Below are 14439 nucleotides of genomic sequence, written 5' to 3' on the forward strand. Positions count from 1 at the left end.
AAGGTCTTCCACATGACGCTGATGGCTGAGAAGCTAAGTACACTGCCTCCACTCCCTCTCAAAGCCCTGCATTCAGAAAACAACTCATTACCTTATATTCTTGGGTTTCTCTGGTACTTGTGTTGCCCTTTACTCACTAAACGTTGACTTCTATGCCTGCTTTGTTTCCAGGTATCATTAGGCTCAGTAACTGACAGCAGAACAACCTGCCCCACCACCTAGAAACAAAATAGCAAGCAAACTGGCTGGGAGGGCAGCACAGGGCGAAGCAAGAGAATGACAAGTGTTGGAGGAGGTGGAGAAGAGAAGGGTTTTGCATTTTATTATCTCAGTGGTTTCTGAGAGTCAGAATGGTTTGGACTCCTCTTCATAACGCTGTGGGCATCTTTATTTACCAATCAGAATAACTTGGGGGGAGGATCACTTAGCGTCTAAGTGCGGACTCTCTTGTCTCCCGGGCAACCAGTCTTGGGGACCCAGTGTTAGCATTAGAATTCAAGCAGCATCAGGCTGACTGAAGGCAACTACATGGCAAGGATCTAGCACTGTAATTGTAGGACACCAGTTCACAAGCAGTACTGGTAGTCCCTGGAAGGGGTCAGGGATGTGACAGCTGTGAGGGGTTTAGGGACCTTAAGGGTATTGAGAACAGTCAGCCAGGTGTGTTTCTGCAGTGCCTTTCTGAACACTGACAGTTGTTGGTTAGAAGCCCGACATGCAGTTGTCTGGTGACATTTTTGTTAGATTCTCAATGTAAAAAGCATTTAACAAAAATCAGTAAACAGTGGAACAGTCTGCAACGCAGTGTCCTTGACCAATTGTGAAGCTCGATAAAATTAAAACTGCTTAACCAAAGACTGAAACATAGTGAGAGACATGGAATGCTTTCAAAGGAGCACTAACAGTATTTGTCGTTTCCAGGGGCTCTTTTCTTGTCAGTGCCACTGGTCCCTTTGCTATATGTCCCAGCTCCTAGGTCAGAGTGTTTGAGTGTGCCCTCAAAGTAACTCCCCAAAGCGTTGCTTTCAACGTGCTTCCTTGTGTCCTTTGTTTTCTGTGAGAGTTTCTGAAAGGCCGAATTTGCCTGGGGATGGCTGTCTGCTGCTGAGAATGCAGCCCATGTCTTAGGAGCCTCTGTGAGGCCTGGGTAGGCGGAGATGCCCCATCTGTTAGAAGAAAGGCCGTCATGTCTATAGTATGACAGATGCTGAGGGCACCACATGGCCTGGGGACTGCTATCTGAACACCAGCAGCCCCATAACCAGAGGACAACAGAAACAACCTTCAGCACAGGACATATGTCTTCTTGTACACTTTATAGAGCTGTTTCCTGTTCCAAATAACTAGTTCTTCCCAACCGTTGTCCTATAGGGTCATCAGCCCAGAATGGCAGTGCGCTAAAGAGGGAATTCTCTGGAGGAAGCTACAACACGAAGCGACAGCCCATGCCCTCTCCCTCAGAAGGCTCTTTGTCATCAGGAGGCGTGGACCAAGGAAGTGACGCCCCCGTGAGGGACTATGATGGAGAGGTGAATGGGCCATGGATGGTGGCTGCACCTGCCATGCATGCTTAAGGCCGGTGTTTTCGTCCAGGCTGACCTACCCCCCCTTGCATATGCCTCTGAAGGGGTGGCAAGGCCTGTCACCGGTGTGTAAACTATGGCTTTCCAGAAGCTCCAGCCTTCTAATCACTCTTTAATGGAAGGGTTCCACAATTATCATGCATGTGCATCCTCTAGTCATCTCCTAGAGGGCTGGCTGCTGACAGAAGAGAAAAAGCCAACCCAACGGGTGCTGGGGTGGGTGTGGGCACTGGAGGCCTGGGACGGTGTCCTCTGTTGTCCCCCCGCTTCTCACCAGCGCTTTGTTTTGCAGGACTCTGATTCTCCAAGGCATTCCACAGCTTCCAACAGCTCTAACCTGAGCAGCCCCCCAAGCCCCGTTTCACCCCGAAAGACCAAGAGCCTCTCCTTGGAGAGCACAGACCGTGGGAGCTGGGATCCATGAGCAGGACCAGTGACTCCAGGCAGGGACCCTGCCCTCCCACTCTGACAACGCGCCTGGCAGCAGCATCACCTTCCACACTGCTGCACCGAGGATTCCTTCACAGCCAGGCCCGCTTCACCCTTCCCCCAACCCCCAGGTAGCTTCTGTAGACAGACTGCGCAGACGCAGCGCTAAGAGTAGACCGGTTGTGTTCTCACCGTAGCCCTCACGTAGCGCCCAGCAGCCTCCATGAGCGTCAGCTGACTGTTGCCAGGAAATAAACCCTCATGAATTAAAACAATGCATATTTTACTACAATACAGAGTTTAAATAAATACATAGATGTAGACGTTAAATACTGAATGTAAATAGTCAAAGAAGCATCTCTTGTGTTCGATGAAAGATGGATGCGTATATAAGAAAGATCATTTAATTTAAAAAAAAAAAGTGTTGTTTCTTATCTGTTTCCCAGCTAAGTCATAATACAGGGTAGAAAGGCCTCAAGTGACATTTATAAAGACAACAGAAGTCAGGTCCCGGTGGTGTCTGTCCTCAAGCCTAGGCAGGCTGAGGTCACAGGGAAGTCTAATGTCTGGAGATTAGTACCCTTGGTGGATGTGACCTGGACACCACCGGTGGTGTTGAAGCCACTCCAGAGGCACACTTGCTCCCCAAGGCGTTCTTTCTCCAGTGATGTTAGAACGTGTCCCCCACCCACAGGTGAACAGTCAAACGGTTGTCACCTTCCAGCCCGTCCCATAGTAACAGGAAATCCGTGGCTTCTAAGGATCATGGAATGGTTCATGCAGCTGCTTTTTTTGTGCTGGCTAAACTCTGCCCCTCTCTAGGTTGCAGTGAGGAGTCTCTGGACTAAGCACACCTTCCCTGTTTGGTTAAGAGTGGATGAGAACACACTGCTGGCAAAGTCTCTCCTTACTAAATCATGTGAAACCTCAGAAGCATAGACTTAAACAGCCTTAACCAAATATGCCTTCCCACATGAGGCGACATGAGGTGGGGCCTGGGCTGTGCTGGCCACCATGAATTGTGAGCCAACTTTCCCTCTGGGTATCTGCTGCCGCTGCTGCACTTGTCCCAAGAAACAAGAGAAGACCAGGACTCCTCTACTCACACGTCTCACCAGCTAAGAACATGGGAAGGAAAAGGCAGAAAGTGCCCCTGTGAGGGAAGAGGCCCTGCCACTCTTAATTCTCACACCTCTGGGGCTGGAAAAGCCACTGTTTCTCCCCCACTTTAAGCCACATCTAAAATAGATTTCCAAAGTTGCTAACCTACCCAGCATGCTGACCTTTGGCACATCATGCTGCCAGGCCTTGTGGGTCAGACTCCCCAGTCACACAGCTTTATGGAAGGTGTTAGAGAGTTCAGGGAGGAGAGATGGTCACAGAAGCACTCCCACTGGGGGCTTTATAAGCAGCAGCTTTGACAGATACCCTAGAGCCTCCAGCTCCAACTCGAGCAGGTTTTCTTTTGGGCGGGCACTGTGTCATTCTAATCTGAATGTTTATTCTTTTGAGAAAACATCATATAAAAATGTGAACACCCAAAACAAGGGCCAGATCTTTAGTTTGGTCAGAGCCCTATTCTATCTGGTTGAACTTGGCACTTTGCCTGAAAGCTGGCTCCTCTCCCCTCTGTCCGCTCCTTCTTTCTCCTTCCCTCAGCAGAAACCTGACCAGGCTGAGACAGACTGAACCGCACCCTGAGCCTTGGTTTGTAGCTGACAACCAGTTGTGAACTTTTGTTGCTTACAGGTGCTTGTTTGTGAAAGAACCCTTTAGAATTAGTCAGAGCCTCTGCATCCCCAAAGTCCAGCTCCTCCCCAAGGACCCCTGTGGACTGGTGGATTTCCCACTGCAGTCAAAGAACCAGGCCTCCTAACTGCAGCCCTGCTGGCCCACAGTGTGAGGTGGAGTTCTAGTAATGAGAATGGTCTTACCGGACTCATCCAGCCTTATGTGAAGAGTGTTCCTGTCCGAAGCTGGGGGAAAGGACGGGCAAAGGTTACTAATAGGTTTCTAGAAGACAGAAATAAAGATTCCTCAGAGCAGCCAATAACAAAGATTCCAGTCAAGGCCTTAGGCCCTTCTTCAGGTCACTCTCCCTACCCCATGCAAGGTATTTGAAAGTGTGTAGCAGCAGGAATTGATCTGGAAATGGGGGGAAAACATTGATTTCTGGTACAGTGTCTGTGGGTTACTATTTGGTGCTATGTTGTCCAACCTGTATGCTACTGACCCTTTGAATCCTTGCTAATCTGTTAGGTGATTTTTGGGTGAGTATATAAAACATAGGATTTGGTTTTAGTTTTTGCCAAAAACAAGAGCCTTCCTATCAATGATTGCTAAAGCAGATCATGTGTGTGTGATTTTAGTTCGTACGCACATTCCCTGTGCTTAGCCATTTGTGTTCTATCCCAGTGAGCACAGCTTTAAGACTGTGGGGGTGGGCTGGAGGGGGTAACTGCAAATGACCCGTTTGGCTTTCCAATGAATTCCTATAGCCAAGCTTAGGGAAAGCATCTGGAATTCCTGTCTTTCCCACCAGCCCTTCCTCAGCTACTCCTCTTTCATGTTGGAATCCTGACATTTTGTTAACTTAGTGGCCACATTTATTTCTAGGCAAGTTTGGCTGCCTTGTGTGTGTCCTCAGGTATCACTACAGAGAAGCCAGGGCAGAGGCGCAGCCTCCATTCCCAGTGCAGCAGCCCACATGCAGCCTTGGCAGTGACCACAGATTGAGTTCTCACAGCTCAGTGCACCCTGAGTACAGGTGCACTTAACACAGCGGACACCCTGCCGCAGGTCATACTCTGCCATAGCCCAAGACCACTGGCCCCTTCCAGTCCCACTTGGCCTTGCTGCGTAGCATCTCCTTGTCCCCTTGGCGTGGCTCAGACCTTGTTGGAACCTTCAGTTTCACAAGGCCAGAGTTCCTCGCAGAGCCCTGCTGCAGTGAGTCTCCTGCCAGCTCCAGCACTCGCTCCCGTCCCAGGGACAGCGTTACACAGAGCCCTACTTCAGTTTTAGACTGACTGCCATAAGTCAGCCTCGATGCCACTGAAAACAAAATGACCTTCTTATTTGATAGTGTAACATTTATTTTATAAATGTCTAGGATTTTTTCTCATTGTAATATTATTGTACAGTTTTGCATGGTCTCAGCGCGATCATTTTTGTTCAGAATGTTTTGCTGACCAGTGTGTGTGTGGAAGGGAAGATACTGCTTTGGCCTCTTAGCACTCACGTGGTTTGGTTTCGTCCCTGATGTCCTAGGGAATTTCCTGACAGCATCTGCTACCAAACTATGACGTGGATCCTTTTGCACAGAACTATTTAAGGTGGGGTGGTCAAAAATGTAACAAAGGATTTCTCACCAATATTTTATGTTGGTATCACCTAATTAACCAGACTTTGATGTACTGCAATAAATAAGGAACTGTTAGCATTGAGTGTTTTGTCTTTTTCTTTCCCTATGTGAAGAGTATGAGGTGATCCTGGCTCTCTGGTCCCTCCCCTGGACCTCTTCTATATATGCCAGAGGACACAGGTCAGTTTGCCCCTGGGGTTTGATCTGGGTCTTGGAGCTCAGGTAAGAATAACATTCAAATCCACAGAAGTGCTCAACTCCTCTCTCTGAAGAGAACTCCCCAGACACTGCTTCTGGCTCCTGGGCCACACTCCACAGGCACTTAAGACTCAGGGTTGTCTGGCTGCAGCATGGGCCTAGGAGTTGGATCTGTTTTTGAGTTTGAATGGTACAGCTGGCACACAGGCAAGGCTGGGTGACCTTATCAGAGACCCCCAAAACTGCAACTGAAGTCCTACACTGGGCTTCAAAGGCAACATCTGTGGAGTCCAGGACTTGGCAAACATCCCACAAAGAAATGGACAGGAATACCATGTTCAGGTAAAACTTAAGCAAGGTGAGCCCAGTGCGGGGTGGGGTGGCAGTGAGCCAGGGCAGACTTAGCATGGGCTTCTAGGACACACTGCTCCTATCCAGGTCCTGGTCCCACCTCGCAGTGCCTGTTCCACAGCCACTGAGCCCACAAGCTTCTTTGCTCTAAAATGCCTAGGAAGCTTGGTGGCTCAAACCTGTGATCCTAATACTTGGCCAGGGAAGGGGGAGGTTATGGGGTGGGGGTGGGGGGTTGGAGGAGGATTACAAGTTCAAGGCCCGCCTGAGCAATCTGATGAGATCCTGTCTCAAAAGTAAGAGGGCTCAGGTACAACGGTGGTAGAACACTCACCTCACCCTGTAAGAATACCCAGTGCCATTAATGAGACACGAATACATGGAAATTCTTAATATCTGCCTATGTTGCCATGGTCTGTTTCCACAAGAGCAACATATATTCCGGATCAGAGACCTTTATCGATAAAGACCACACCACCCAGGTCATAAGTGGGGCCACTCATCTCCAGGATCCATGGAACACATAGGAAATGGCAGTCCCCAGCACACTTCTTTATTGAATGCAAAGGTATGAACGTGTAATTACAAGACATACAAACAAAGAGCCTATGCTGATCCCCTGGGGTGGGGTAGTAACTACCTTTCCTGGGACATGCTAGAGGCCTGCTGCTCATCCAGTTGTCGGCCCTGCTTTTAACAGGGTCTGTTGTCCATGCTGAGACTGAGCTCGGGTGGCAAAGGGCAGGGACATAAGCTCACCCAGAAACACACAATTCACTCTGCATGGCCAACTAGACCCCAAAGGTGGCTGAGCTGAGCTGAGCACTGCTTTGTCCCATGCTCCTGTTGTACATCCACAGCAGGAGGAGATGGCAAAGCAGCTGCCTTTTTGTCTGCACTGGACAGCAGCAGCAGCAGCAGAGTCTGCAGTGCTCTCTTCCCAGTCATGGAGGCTGTGGGTCCCTGTCCCTGCCCACATCCTGCCTCTGCTTGGCTGAGCCTGAAGGAGGGCACGACCCCAGTTAGCCCGGCCCAAGCCTCACCTACTGCAGCCCAGACTTCATCCTGCAGTAGTTACTGTACGCTTCCTCAAACATGGCCTTGCAGGGGAAGCAGGCCTTCAGCTTGGAACAGATGAGGAAAGAGCCCCCCATCTTGCGGTGCAGAGAGTAGGTCTCCTCAGGAGGCGGGATGAGGCGGTGCTTCAGCATGATGGGGATCAGGTTATGGATCTTCTCAGTGGTGCTCTGCGTGCCGAAGTCAAAGGGCTCTTCCGAAGCAAAGGCCTCCCCCAGGATGAGAATGGCATCCAGGTGGGCATCCTCCATGGCCTGTATCAAGACGAAGGGCAGAAATGCCTGGGTCAGAAGCCTCCAGACCCAGGTCCTACCACAGCTCTGATCTCAGCACCAAGTTCTTGGGTCTGGAGGACATCGGCGGTGACAGATGACTTTGGTTTGTAAACAGCAGCAATAAGTAATATCAACCCTCATGAGCAGGGCAGACACAAGACCACATGTGACACACAGTAGAGTGCAGGGTTCCTCCCACAGCATCCACTTCTGTCTTTACAAAGTTGTTCTAGCCAAAAGCACAGATCACAGAATAGGCAGTGCCAAGTTTAGCCACTGTGGAGATTGTTGTGGGAGCCTGCCTAGTTCTAGCACATGGTAGTAGTCACCTGTCAGACACAGGATACGTGAGAAGTGACTGTCACCAACAGAGCACTGGAGGTACAAGGGGCACCCAGGTCTGTGACAGAGGAAGCAAGTGGCCATCTTAAACAGTGGGAAGGATTTGAAGGAGGGCCACCCATCCTGATGTACTTCTTCTAGGTGTGAACTCCCTGACAGTTGCTGAGTAGAAAGGCTCTAAAGGCTTCTGTCTCTATCCATCCAAGCAAGCCATCCCCTGCCTCTTGGTGACCAGGGTGGGCAGGCAGCACCAGGTAAACTCTAAGCAGAACAGTCCTGCTCTACCCTACATACTCCCTAAGGAGGCCCCCAAGAGTAGCTGGTTCTTCAGTACCAAGGGGAGGAGACACAATGCTCCCTACAGGAAGCTGAGCCTGAACTTCCCAATGGGCCTGGGTAGTTGGCTCACCTTGACCTCATAACCAGTGAGGAACTTCATCTCTATGGACTTCTTCAGCACTGCCTCCCTGTCCTGGTCAGCAGCAGCCCGGATGACCTAGGAAGAGCAGATTGGCTCAGCCTACCCTACCCAGTTCTCCCAAGTGCTTCCCAACCCCTGGCCTGGGATCAGAGCCAGCTAGGTGGACCTGACAGGCTGTGGCCAGCTCCAGGTAGCTCTGCCACACTTTCAAGAGCTCTGGCTCTTGGTCTTTGAAATACATGGGTCAGGGCCCCATTCCTGTTCTTACCTGAATGTAGAGGTCAGTAAAGGATCGGTCATATTCTCGAGTTGCCCCAAAGTCCAGGAGAGCCACCTACAGATGGAGACACAACACTGACACTTTGCCCTGTGGTGCTGGTAAGCAGAGGGCAGAGAGGAAGAGGCTCTCTTCAGGGTAGGAGCCCAGCTCTCTGCTGATAACCTTCACACGAGGCTCGGGCTGGGGCTTACCTTGTGCTGCTGAGGGTCATAAAAGAAATTGGACCAGTTGGGGTCAGTCTGCATGACATGGAACTCAAACAGCTCCCTCAGGCACAGCACCAAAATGTTGTAGCAGATCTGGGGATGGGATGGGGGACCTAGGTCAGGCAACACAAACTAAAAGTCTTGGCCTCCTAAATCCCACCCTAACTGCTCCCAGTGTGCTGCCCCACGAGAAAGATGCAGTGACTACCCCTTGTCCACCCCTCCCAGAGAGAGCTTCAGGTCTCTGTTCACACCACTAGGTTCCCAGCACAGCAGGGCAGCATGACTGGGCACACCTCATTCCGCACTTCCTGGCTCAGCCCTTCTGCCTGGTCCAGGGGGAAGCCTGTTATCAGCTCTGTGGTCAGCACATGGGGGCTGCACAGCTCGTCCACAATCTCAGGCACATAGAAGAAGGGGTGGTCCTTCAGCAGCTCCCTGTGTGGAGAGGGAGCTCCATCTGCTCTTGACCCCACCACAGGGAAACCCACTCTGTAGTGGGGAGGATGTGGCCACACCCTGGCCTAGGGCCATCCACCCTTAAAAACAGATATGCCTGCCCACTTGGGTGCCCCTCAGCCTCCTGGGTCCCCATAAGAGCCACACCTGAACTTCTTGGCATAGGCAGCCTCCCGCTGGTAGTCACACTCAAGGGTAAGCTCCCGCCTCAGCACATCAATCAGGTGCTCTGGGAACAGGCCTGCGGCAGAATGGTCATCAGGTGGAAGAAGGGACCCTGGGGGGCTTTCCCCTGGCACCAAACGCAAGGGCCCACCACCCTCTTCCTCATGCCTACAGCCCAGCCTGACCTTCTGGAAGCATGTTACTCATGTTCAGCACAGCCATGAGGTTGTTGACGTCACTGTTAATGCTCTGGGCCACACCAGGGTACTGCAGGGAAAGAAGGGAAGTTACCTAGGAAGGCAACAGGGCAGGCTACCCTGCCCATTAGCTTCCCAGCCATATCTGGCCAGCATGGAAGCAATAGAGCCAAGACTGAAAGGTTGCCATAATCTGACCCATACCACCCTGCTGCTCTCCATTTCTCCTCATTCCCCAGAAAAGGCCCTGGCTCCAGCCTGGCCCCCAGAAGGCCACCCTGCACCAAGACTGCCGGAGGCAGCTTTGTCCCTCTAATTCCTCGTCTAGCCAACACTCTCCTAGCACCCAGTGCAGCCAGGTGCTGAAAACAGAAATTCAGGTGTCCCTCAAGTCCTAGGAGGACACACAGAGCCATCTACCTGAATCTTCATGGCCACCTCACGGCCACCCTTCAAACGGGCCAGGTGCACCTGCCCTATGGAGGCAGCCGCAAAGGGCCGCTCTTCAAAGTACTCCAGCTTGTCCCTCCAATGGGGGCCCAGGTCATTGTTGAGAGTTTTCTGGAAAAAGGCCAGGGCAGACAGCACAGCCTGGTCACCTGGGGTACCTGATATGCACCCAGCTTGCCCCACAGCTTGCTCCTAGATGCCCAGGGTGGAGCAGTGGTTCCCTTGGCCCACCTCCTGCCAGCCTCACCGTCATCTGTTTCAGTGGCATGAAGTCAGCGCTCTGCCTCACCCGCTCAAAGATCTTGGCCAGGTGAGGGTTGATGAAGGCATCATCTGGAAGACGAGAGAGTCAGAATGGGGCTTCCATTAGGGATGTACACAGGCCAATAGGGCTGCCCAGGTACTATTTGTCGGTGTGGCCTCCTGGGTAGAACAGGGCTATCAAGCTTTACCCTCTGTCACCCTGAAACCTGAAACTCAAGACACAATGACAGATTCAGCCTCAACTTCCTCCTGGCACACAGACTCCAGAATGGGACTGTAATGGGGACAGGGGTCTTCTCTGCTGGGCACGCTAGTAAGACACCAACCCACACAACAAGGCACAAGCCTTTAGATATAGTTCCCAGCAGCTTCGCCTCTTCTCACCTCCCCTCCCCTCTTCTCCCCAGGAGAGCAGCCAGGAGGCAATGTTTTTAAAACTAAGAGACGAATTTAAATTGCCCATAACCTGACTGACCCTTTCCTGTGTACTTCCCTCCTGCCTAATGTGGCTGCATGGACTATCACGAACAGACTAGTGGGTGGTTTAAGTGACAGTGACCCTCGCTCATATACTGAAATACGTAGTCCCCAGCTAGTGGAACTGTTTGGGAAGGATTAGGAGGTGTGTCACTGGAGGTGGGCTTTGAGGTTTCAAAAACTCAAGCCATTCCCAGTTAGGTCTCTCTCCTCCTCCTCCTCCTCCTCCTCCTCCTCTTCCTCCTCCTCCTCCTCCTCCTCCCCTTGTTTCCCTCTCCCCCTCCCTCTGCCTCATAATTATGCATTGAGATGTAAGCTCTTGGCTACTGCACTGGTGCCATGACTGCCTACTGTCAGGTTCTCTGCATGATGGTCACAGACTCAAACTCCTCCTCCTCTAAGTTGTCTTAGTCATGGTGTCTTGTCACAGCAATAGACACACAACTATGACAGTGTCCTCCTCATGTGCTTGCTTTTTCAAAAGCCCTGGGAATGCTAACAGCTGTGAGACAACACAGGCCCTCGCATGCTTTACCAGCCGGAATCCTGCTCACTCTTAGCCCTGCAGCACAGCTCCTAACCCTACCCACCCACTGCATTTCCCTTCACTTAAATCTCAGACACCACACCACACTAGGTGAGTACACTGGGCTTCAGTTATGTGCTGTCCACACACCCTCTAAACACTCTGTGCCCAGCTGCATGGCCCCCTGGCAGCACCCTGCATCCAACACCACCCTGAGAGTTGAACCTGGTCAAGGGAGTAAGCTTACCTCACTCTTACACCTTCCCATTTAGAGCTACTGCAGAGCCCAGTGCAGCTCCTCCCCGTCACTCTGCCAGCCTAGTTTCTCCCACCCCTTCTCTGAGGTCACACACTGACCAAAAAGCGGAAATGCAAGCTCCTCTACTAGTTTCCAGGGACCAACAGAGCAGGCATGGTGGACCAGGTTGCCAGGCTTAGAGACCACCTCTCAGTTTCTCAAAACACCTACCCAGAGTCAAGAAACATGCCCCTTGTTGAAGATGACCTAAACATCCCTGTGTCCCAGACTGCCACAGCAGCTCTGTTCCCATACCTAGCCACTCTGCCCCCCATTGTGATAGCCACAGCCGGTGCAGGACTGAGCTCCACTCACCCTGGATGCTCAGCATCTGGCCCAGCTTCAGTGCGGCCCCACGCACCTTGCACAATGTACTCACAATGCGCTCTGCATTCGCCTCTGACAGGAAGGGGCTAGAATCCAGCACAGCTTTCTTCCCTGTGGACAGGAGGGGTCAACATGCATTCAGGGATGAGGAAGGGTGACTGGAAGAAACCTTCATGATGCCTGGGCATAGGGACTCGGGCAATATACACACAATTGTTAAGTATCCACAGAAACAGGAAGGAAAGTTCAACTCTATATGCACATCCTCTATAGTCCTCCAAAGCCAGGACAGCCTCCCCTGCTGGTGGGTCAGGTCTGGCAGGCAGGAGGGCTAGGAGATACGCAAGCCTCTGCCTACTTGTGCTGGCTGACCAGTCTTCTGGGCCTGTGCACTGCACCACGTGGGTCTTGGCTGCAGGAAGGGTTCCATCAGCAAGGGTCAAGGACGGCAGGCTTTGGGCATTGTTTCTCCCCTCTGTCCCACAGCTTGGCACAGCCAACTGGCCCAAAGACAACCCCTTCTAGGACAGAGAGGTGGCAGCAGCTGGGTAATGACTCCAGGGAGCTAACAGTGCCAAATGCATCCTGCTGCCAACCATCAGCGTGGCCAAAGGGCACCATTGCTTCTGCCCACATGCCAAATCCACCCTGTGGCAAGGGAGGAACACAAACAGGGGTCTAAGCCTTGACTAGGTTCAACTCTCAGGGTGGTGTTGGATGCAGGGTGCTGCCAGGGGGCCATGCAGCTGGGCACAGAGTGTTTAGAGGGTGTGTTTAGACAGGTGTATTGTGTCATTCCTTTGTTGAACATGGCCCAGAGAGGCTGTCTTCCTGGCCCCTCAGCACCTGGCAGCTCCTTCAGTTGTAGCTATGGGCCTGGAAGGCCAAGGAAGAGGACTTAACACCTGCTCTTGCATCAGGCAAAACCCAGCCTGCTGGGCAAGCCAGAGAAGCAGGCTACCATGAGGAGAAGAGTTAGAGCCCTCAATTACCAGTCCCCAGTGACAGACACACTGAGGGCTTAGGCTCACTCCTTGGTCCAAACAGGAGGACAAGACATGCAGGGTAGGAGGGTCATTCCACAGAAGTCTGGGCTATTCCAAGAGCTACTTAAACACTGCTGTGGGACCAATCCAGGACAAGTGGGCCCAGAAAGCACCCTGACAAGAGCAGAAGCCGGGAGTGGGGCAGTCTCCCCTGTCATCCCCAGGTCCCAGGACTGAGGGCTAGGAAGATAGGAGAGGGAGTGAACACAGGCAAGGACACGAATTCCAGGACAAAGGAGGGAAGCTGTTGCTCACCTCAGCTGAGTCCCATCCCCTGGAACTTGGTGTCTGGCCCAGTTGGCTTTCCTGGGCATCTCCACCCTGAGTGGGCTGATCCTCACAGGCTTGAGGCATGTCCCCTACCCAGAATGGCCTGAACCAGGCAGGCCAGGCCAGAGACTCGGTGGTCAGTGCAGGACAGGGTCTCCCAGGCAAGCTTGCTAGCCTGGACAGCACCATCAAGGTCAGGATTGCAGGAGGCATGTTAGGAAACCAGAGCAGGTGGATCTCCCAAGGCCATCTACCCTGGCCAAAGCCTCAGTACCTACTGGCAGGGCAAAGGGAACCTAAGCCTCGTCACTAGAGTCCCTGAGAAAGGACACCAGCTCTGCCCTTGAAGGCAGGCTGGCCTCTTCTCCTCTTAGACAAGGTAGGGAGGAAAGTGGCTGGCAGGGGAGCTGGGTCTTGGGAAAGCTAGCTAGCTTCACATCCCAAAGTACTGAAGCACCAGCACTAAAAATACCCATGCTAATCCCCTGTTCTCGGGTCCCTTCCAAGAACACACAGGATGTCCATCCTGGGACTGGAGCCTGAGAACTCCGCAAGTGAAGTGCTGTCTGGGAAGGTGGTGCACCCCACAGGCCCCAAGAGCATGGACCATGAGTATCAAGGTCTCACACCATGAATAGGTGTGAGAGCCGGGAGGACCTTCATGACACTGCAGTTCTTGAGTAGGACCAGAATCTCAACCTCAAATGTACTTTGGGAAATGCACTAACAGGAACCCCTAATGGCTCCACTGGGTAAACTCCCAGCCACCTACCCTCAAAGAGGGGCTCACATGACATCCCACGGCTCCTTCCCCAGTCAGAATCTAAGCATCAGGAAACCCCTCAGCTCTGGTGGGGCCTGAATGCAGAACATCTCTAGACTGTACAGCCACAGTGGTCCCTGAACCTGTGTTCCAGGCAAACCCGGCAGGTCAGACCCTGGGAGGCAGGGAACAGAGGTGGTATGATCTTTGTCTCAGAGACAATAGTCTCTGGAACGGTCCCAGCCTCTCTGAGCCATGTTCAACAAAGGAATGACACAATACACCTGTCCCGATGCCCACATCCCTACCCACCGGACAGAGGAGACAAAATATAGTTCAGAAGGTCCTCAGGAGCAGGCAGGAAAGGAGAGTAGGAACAGAAGGTGGGCGTGCAGGGAGTGAGTATGGAGGTGCACACCGCTGGTGGTAGCATGAGTGTGAGCCGGGGGCGCTAAGAGATCAGCTGGGGCTGAAGGAGGGAGCCATCTCCAACCCTCCAACCCTCCACCAAACAGTCACTCAACCCCAGGAACACTATGTGCATGAACTACATTTCAGAGGCTCCTGCAGGCAGGGCATCGGGTGGTCACTAGTGGCTGACATTCCCGGAACGGAAGTGGGCTGGACACTGACCTTCCAGTCATCCACCCTTTCTTCCCAGGGCCCTGCTC

At 52.3% G+C, this 14439-nt stretch overlaps 2 protein-coding genes across 31 annotated transcripts in view; one reads left to right on the top strand and one right to left on the bottom strand.

The window, feature by feature from the left end:
* The window catches only part of Cdc42bpa (CDC42 binding protein kinase alpha), a 220323-nt gene extending 214865 nt beyond the window's left edge, over positions 1 to 5458 (top strand). For 27 of the 28 annotated variants that reach the window (XR_015635049.1, XR_015635050.1, XR_015635051.1 and 24 more), the window contains 2 exons: positions 1372 to 1529; positions 1876 to 5451. Coding sequence is in view for 22 of the 28 variants with exons in the window: in XM_087579838.1 (XP_087435964.1) it covers positions 1372 to 1529; positions 1876 to 2007 (290 nt within the window). In the remaining 6 variants the exon portion in view is untranslated. Of the gene's footprint in view, positions 1 to 1371; positions 1530 to 1875 lie in introns of all 28 variants that reach the window. The other variant, NM_053657.2, reaches the window with a different exon arrangement.
* Positions 5459 to 6456: 998 nt separating this feature from the next.
* Coq8a (coenzyme Q8A) overlaps positions 6457 to 14439 on the bottom strand; it is a 28856-nt gene continuing 20873 nt past the window's right edge. For 2 of the 3 annotated variants that reach the window (XM_087581270.1, NM_001429620.1), the window contains exons 6-15: positions 11678 to 11800; positions 10045 to 10130; positions 9768 to 9908; positions 9336 to 9417; positions 9133 to 9226; positions 8823 to 8964; positions 8512 to 8619; positions 8309 to 8374; positions 8029 to 8115; positions 6457 to 7256 (exon numbers count right to left, since the gene is read on the bottom strand). In XM_087581270.1, coding sequence (XP_087437396.1) covers positions 6969 to 7256; positions 8029 to 8115; positions 8309 to 8374; positions 8512 to 8619; positions 8823 to 8964; positions 9133 to 9226; positions 9336 to 9417; positions 9768 to 9908; positions 10045 to 10130; positions 11678 to 11800 — 1217 coding nt within the window. In that variant the 3' untranslated portion in view covers positions 6457 to 6968. The remainder of the gene's footprint in view (positions 7257 to 8028; positions 8116 to 8308; positions 8375 to 8511; positions 8620 to 8822; positions 8965 to 9132; positions 9227 to 9335; positions 9418 to 9767; positions 9909 to 10044; positions 10131 to 11677; positions 11801 to 14439) is intronic. The other variant, NM_001013185.1, reaches the window with a different exon arrangement.

Source organism: Rattus norvegicus, chromosome 13 (genome assembly GCF_021556685.1).
Source record: "Rattus norvegicus strain SHRSP/BbbUtx chromosome 13, alternate assembly SHRSP_T2T, whole genome shotgun sequence".
NCBI lineage: Eukaryota > Metazoa > Chordata > Mammalia > Rodentia > Muridae > Rattus > Rattus norvegicus.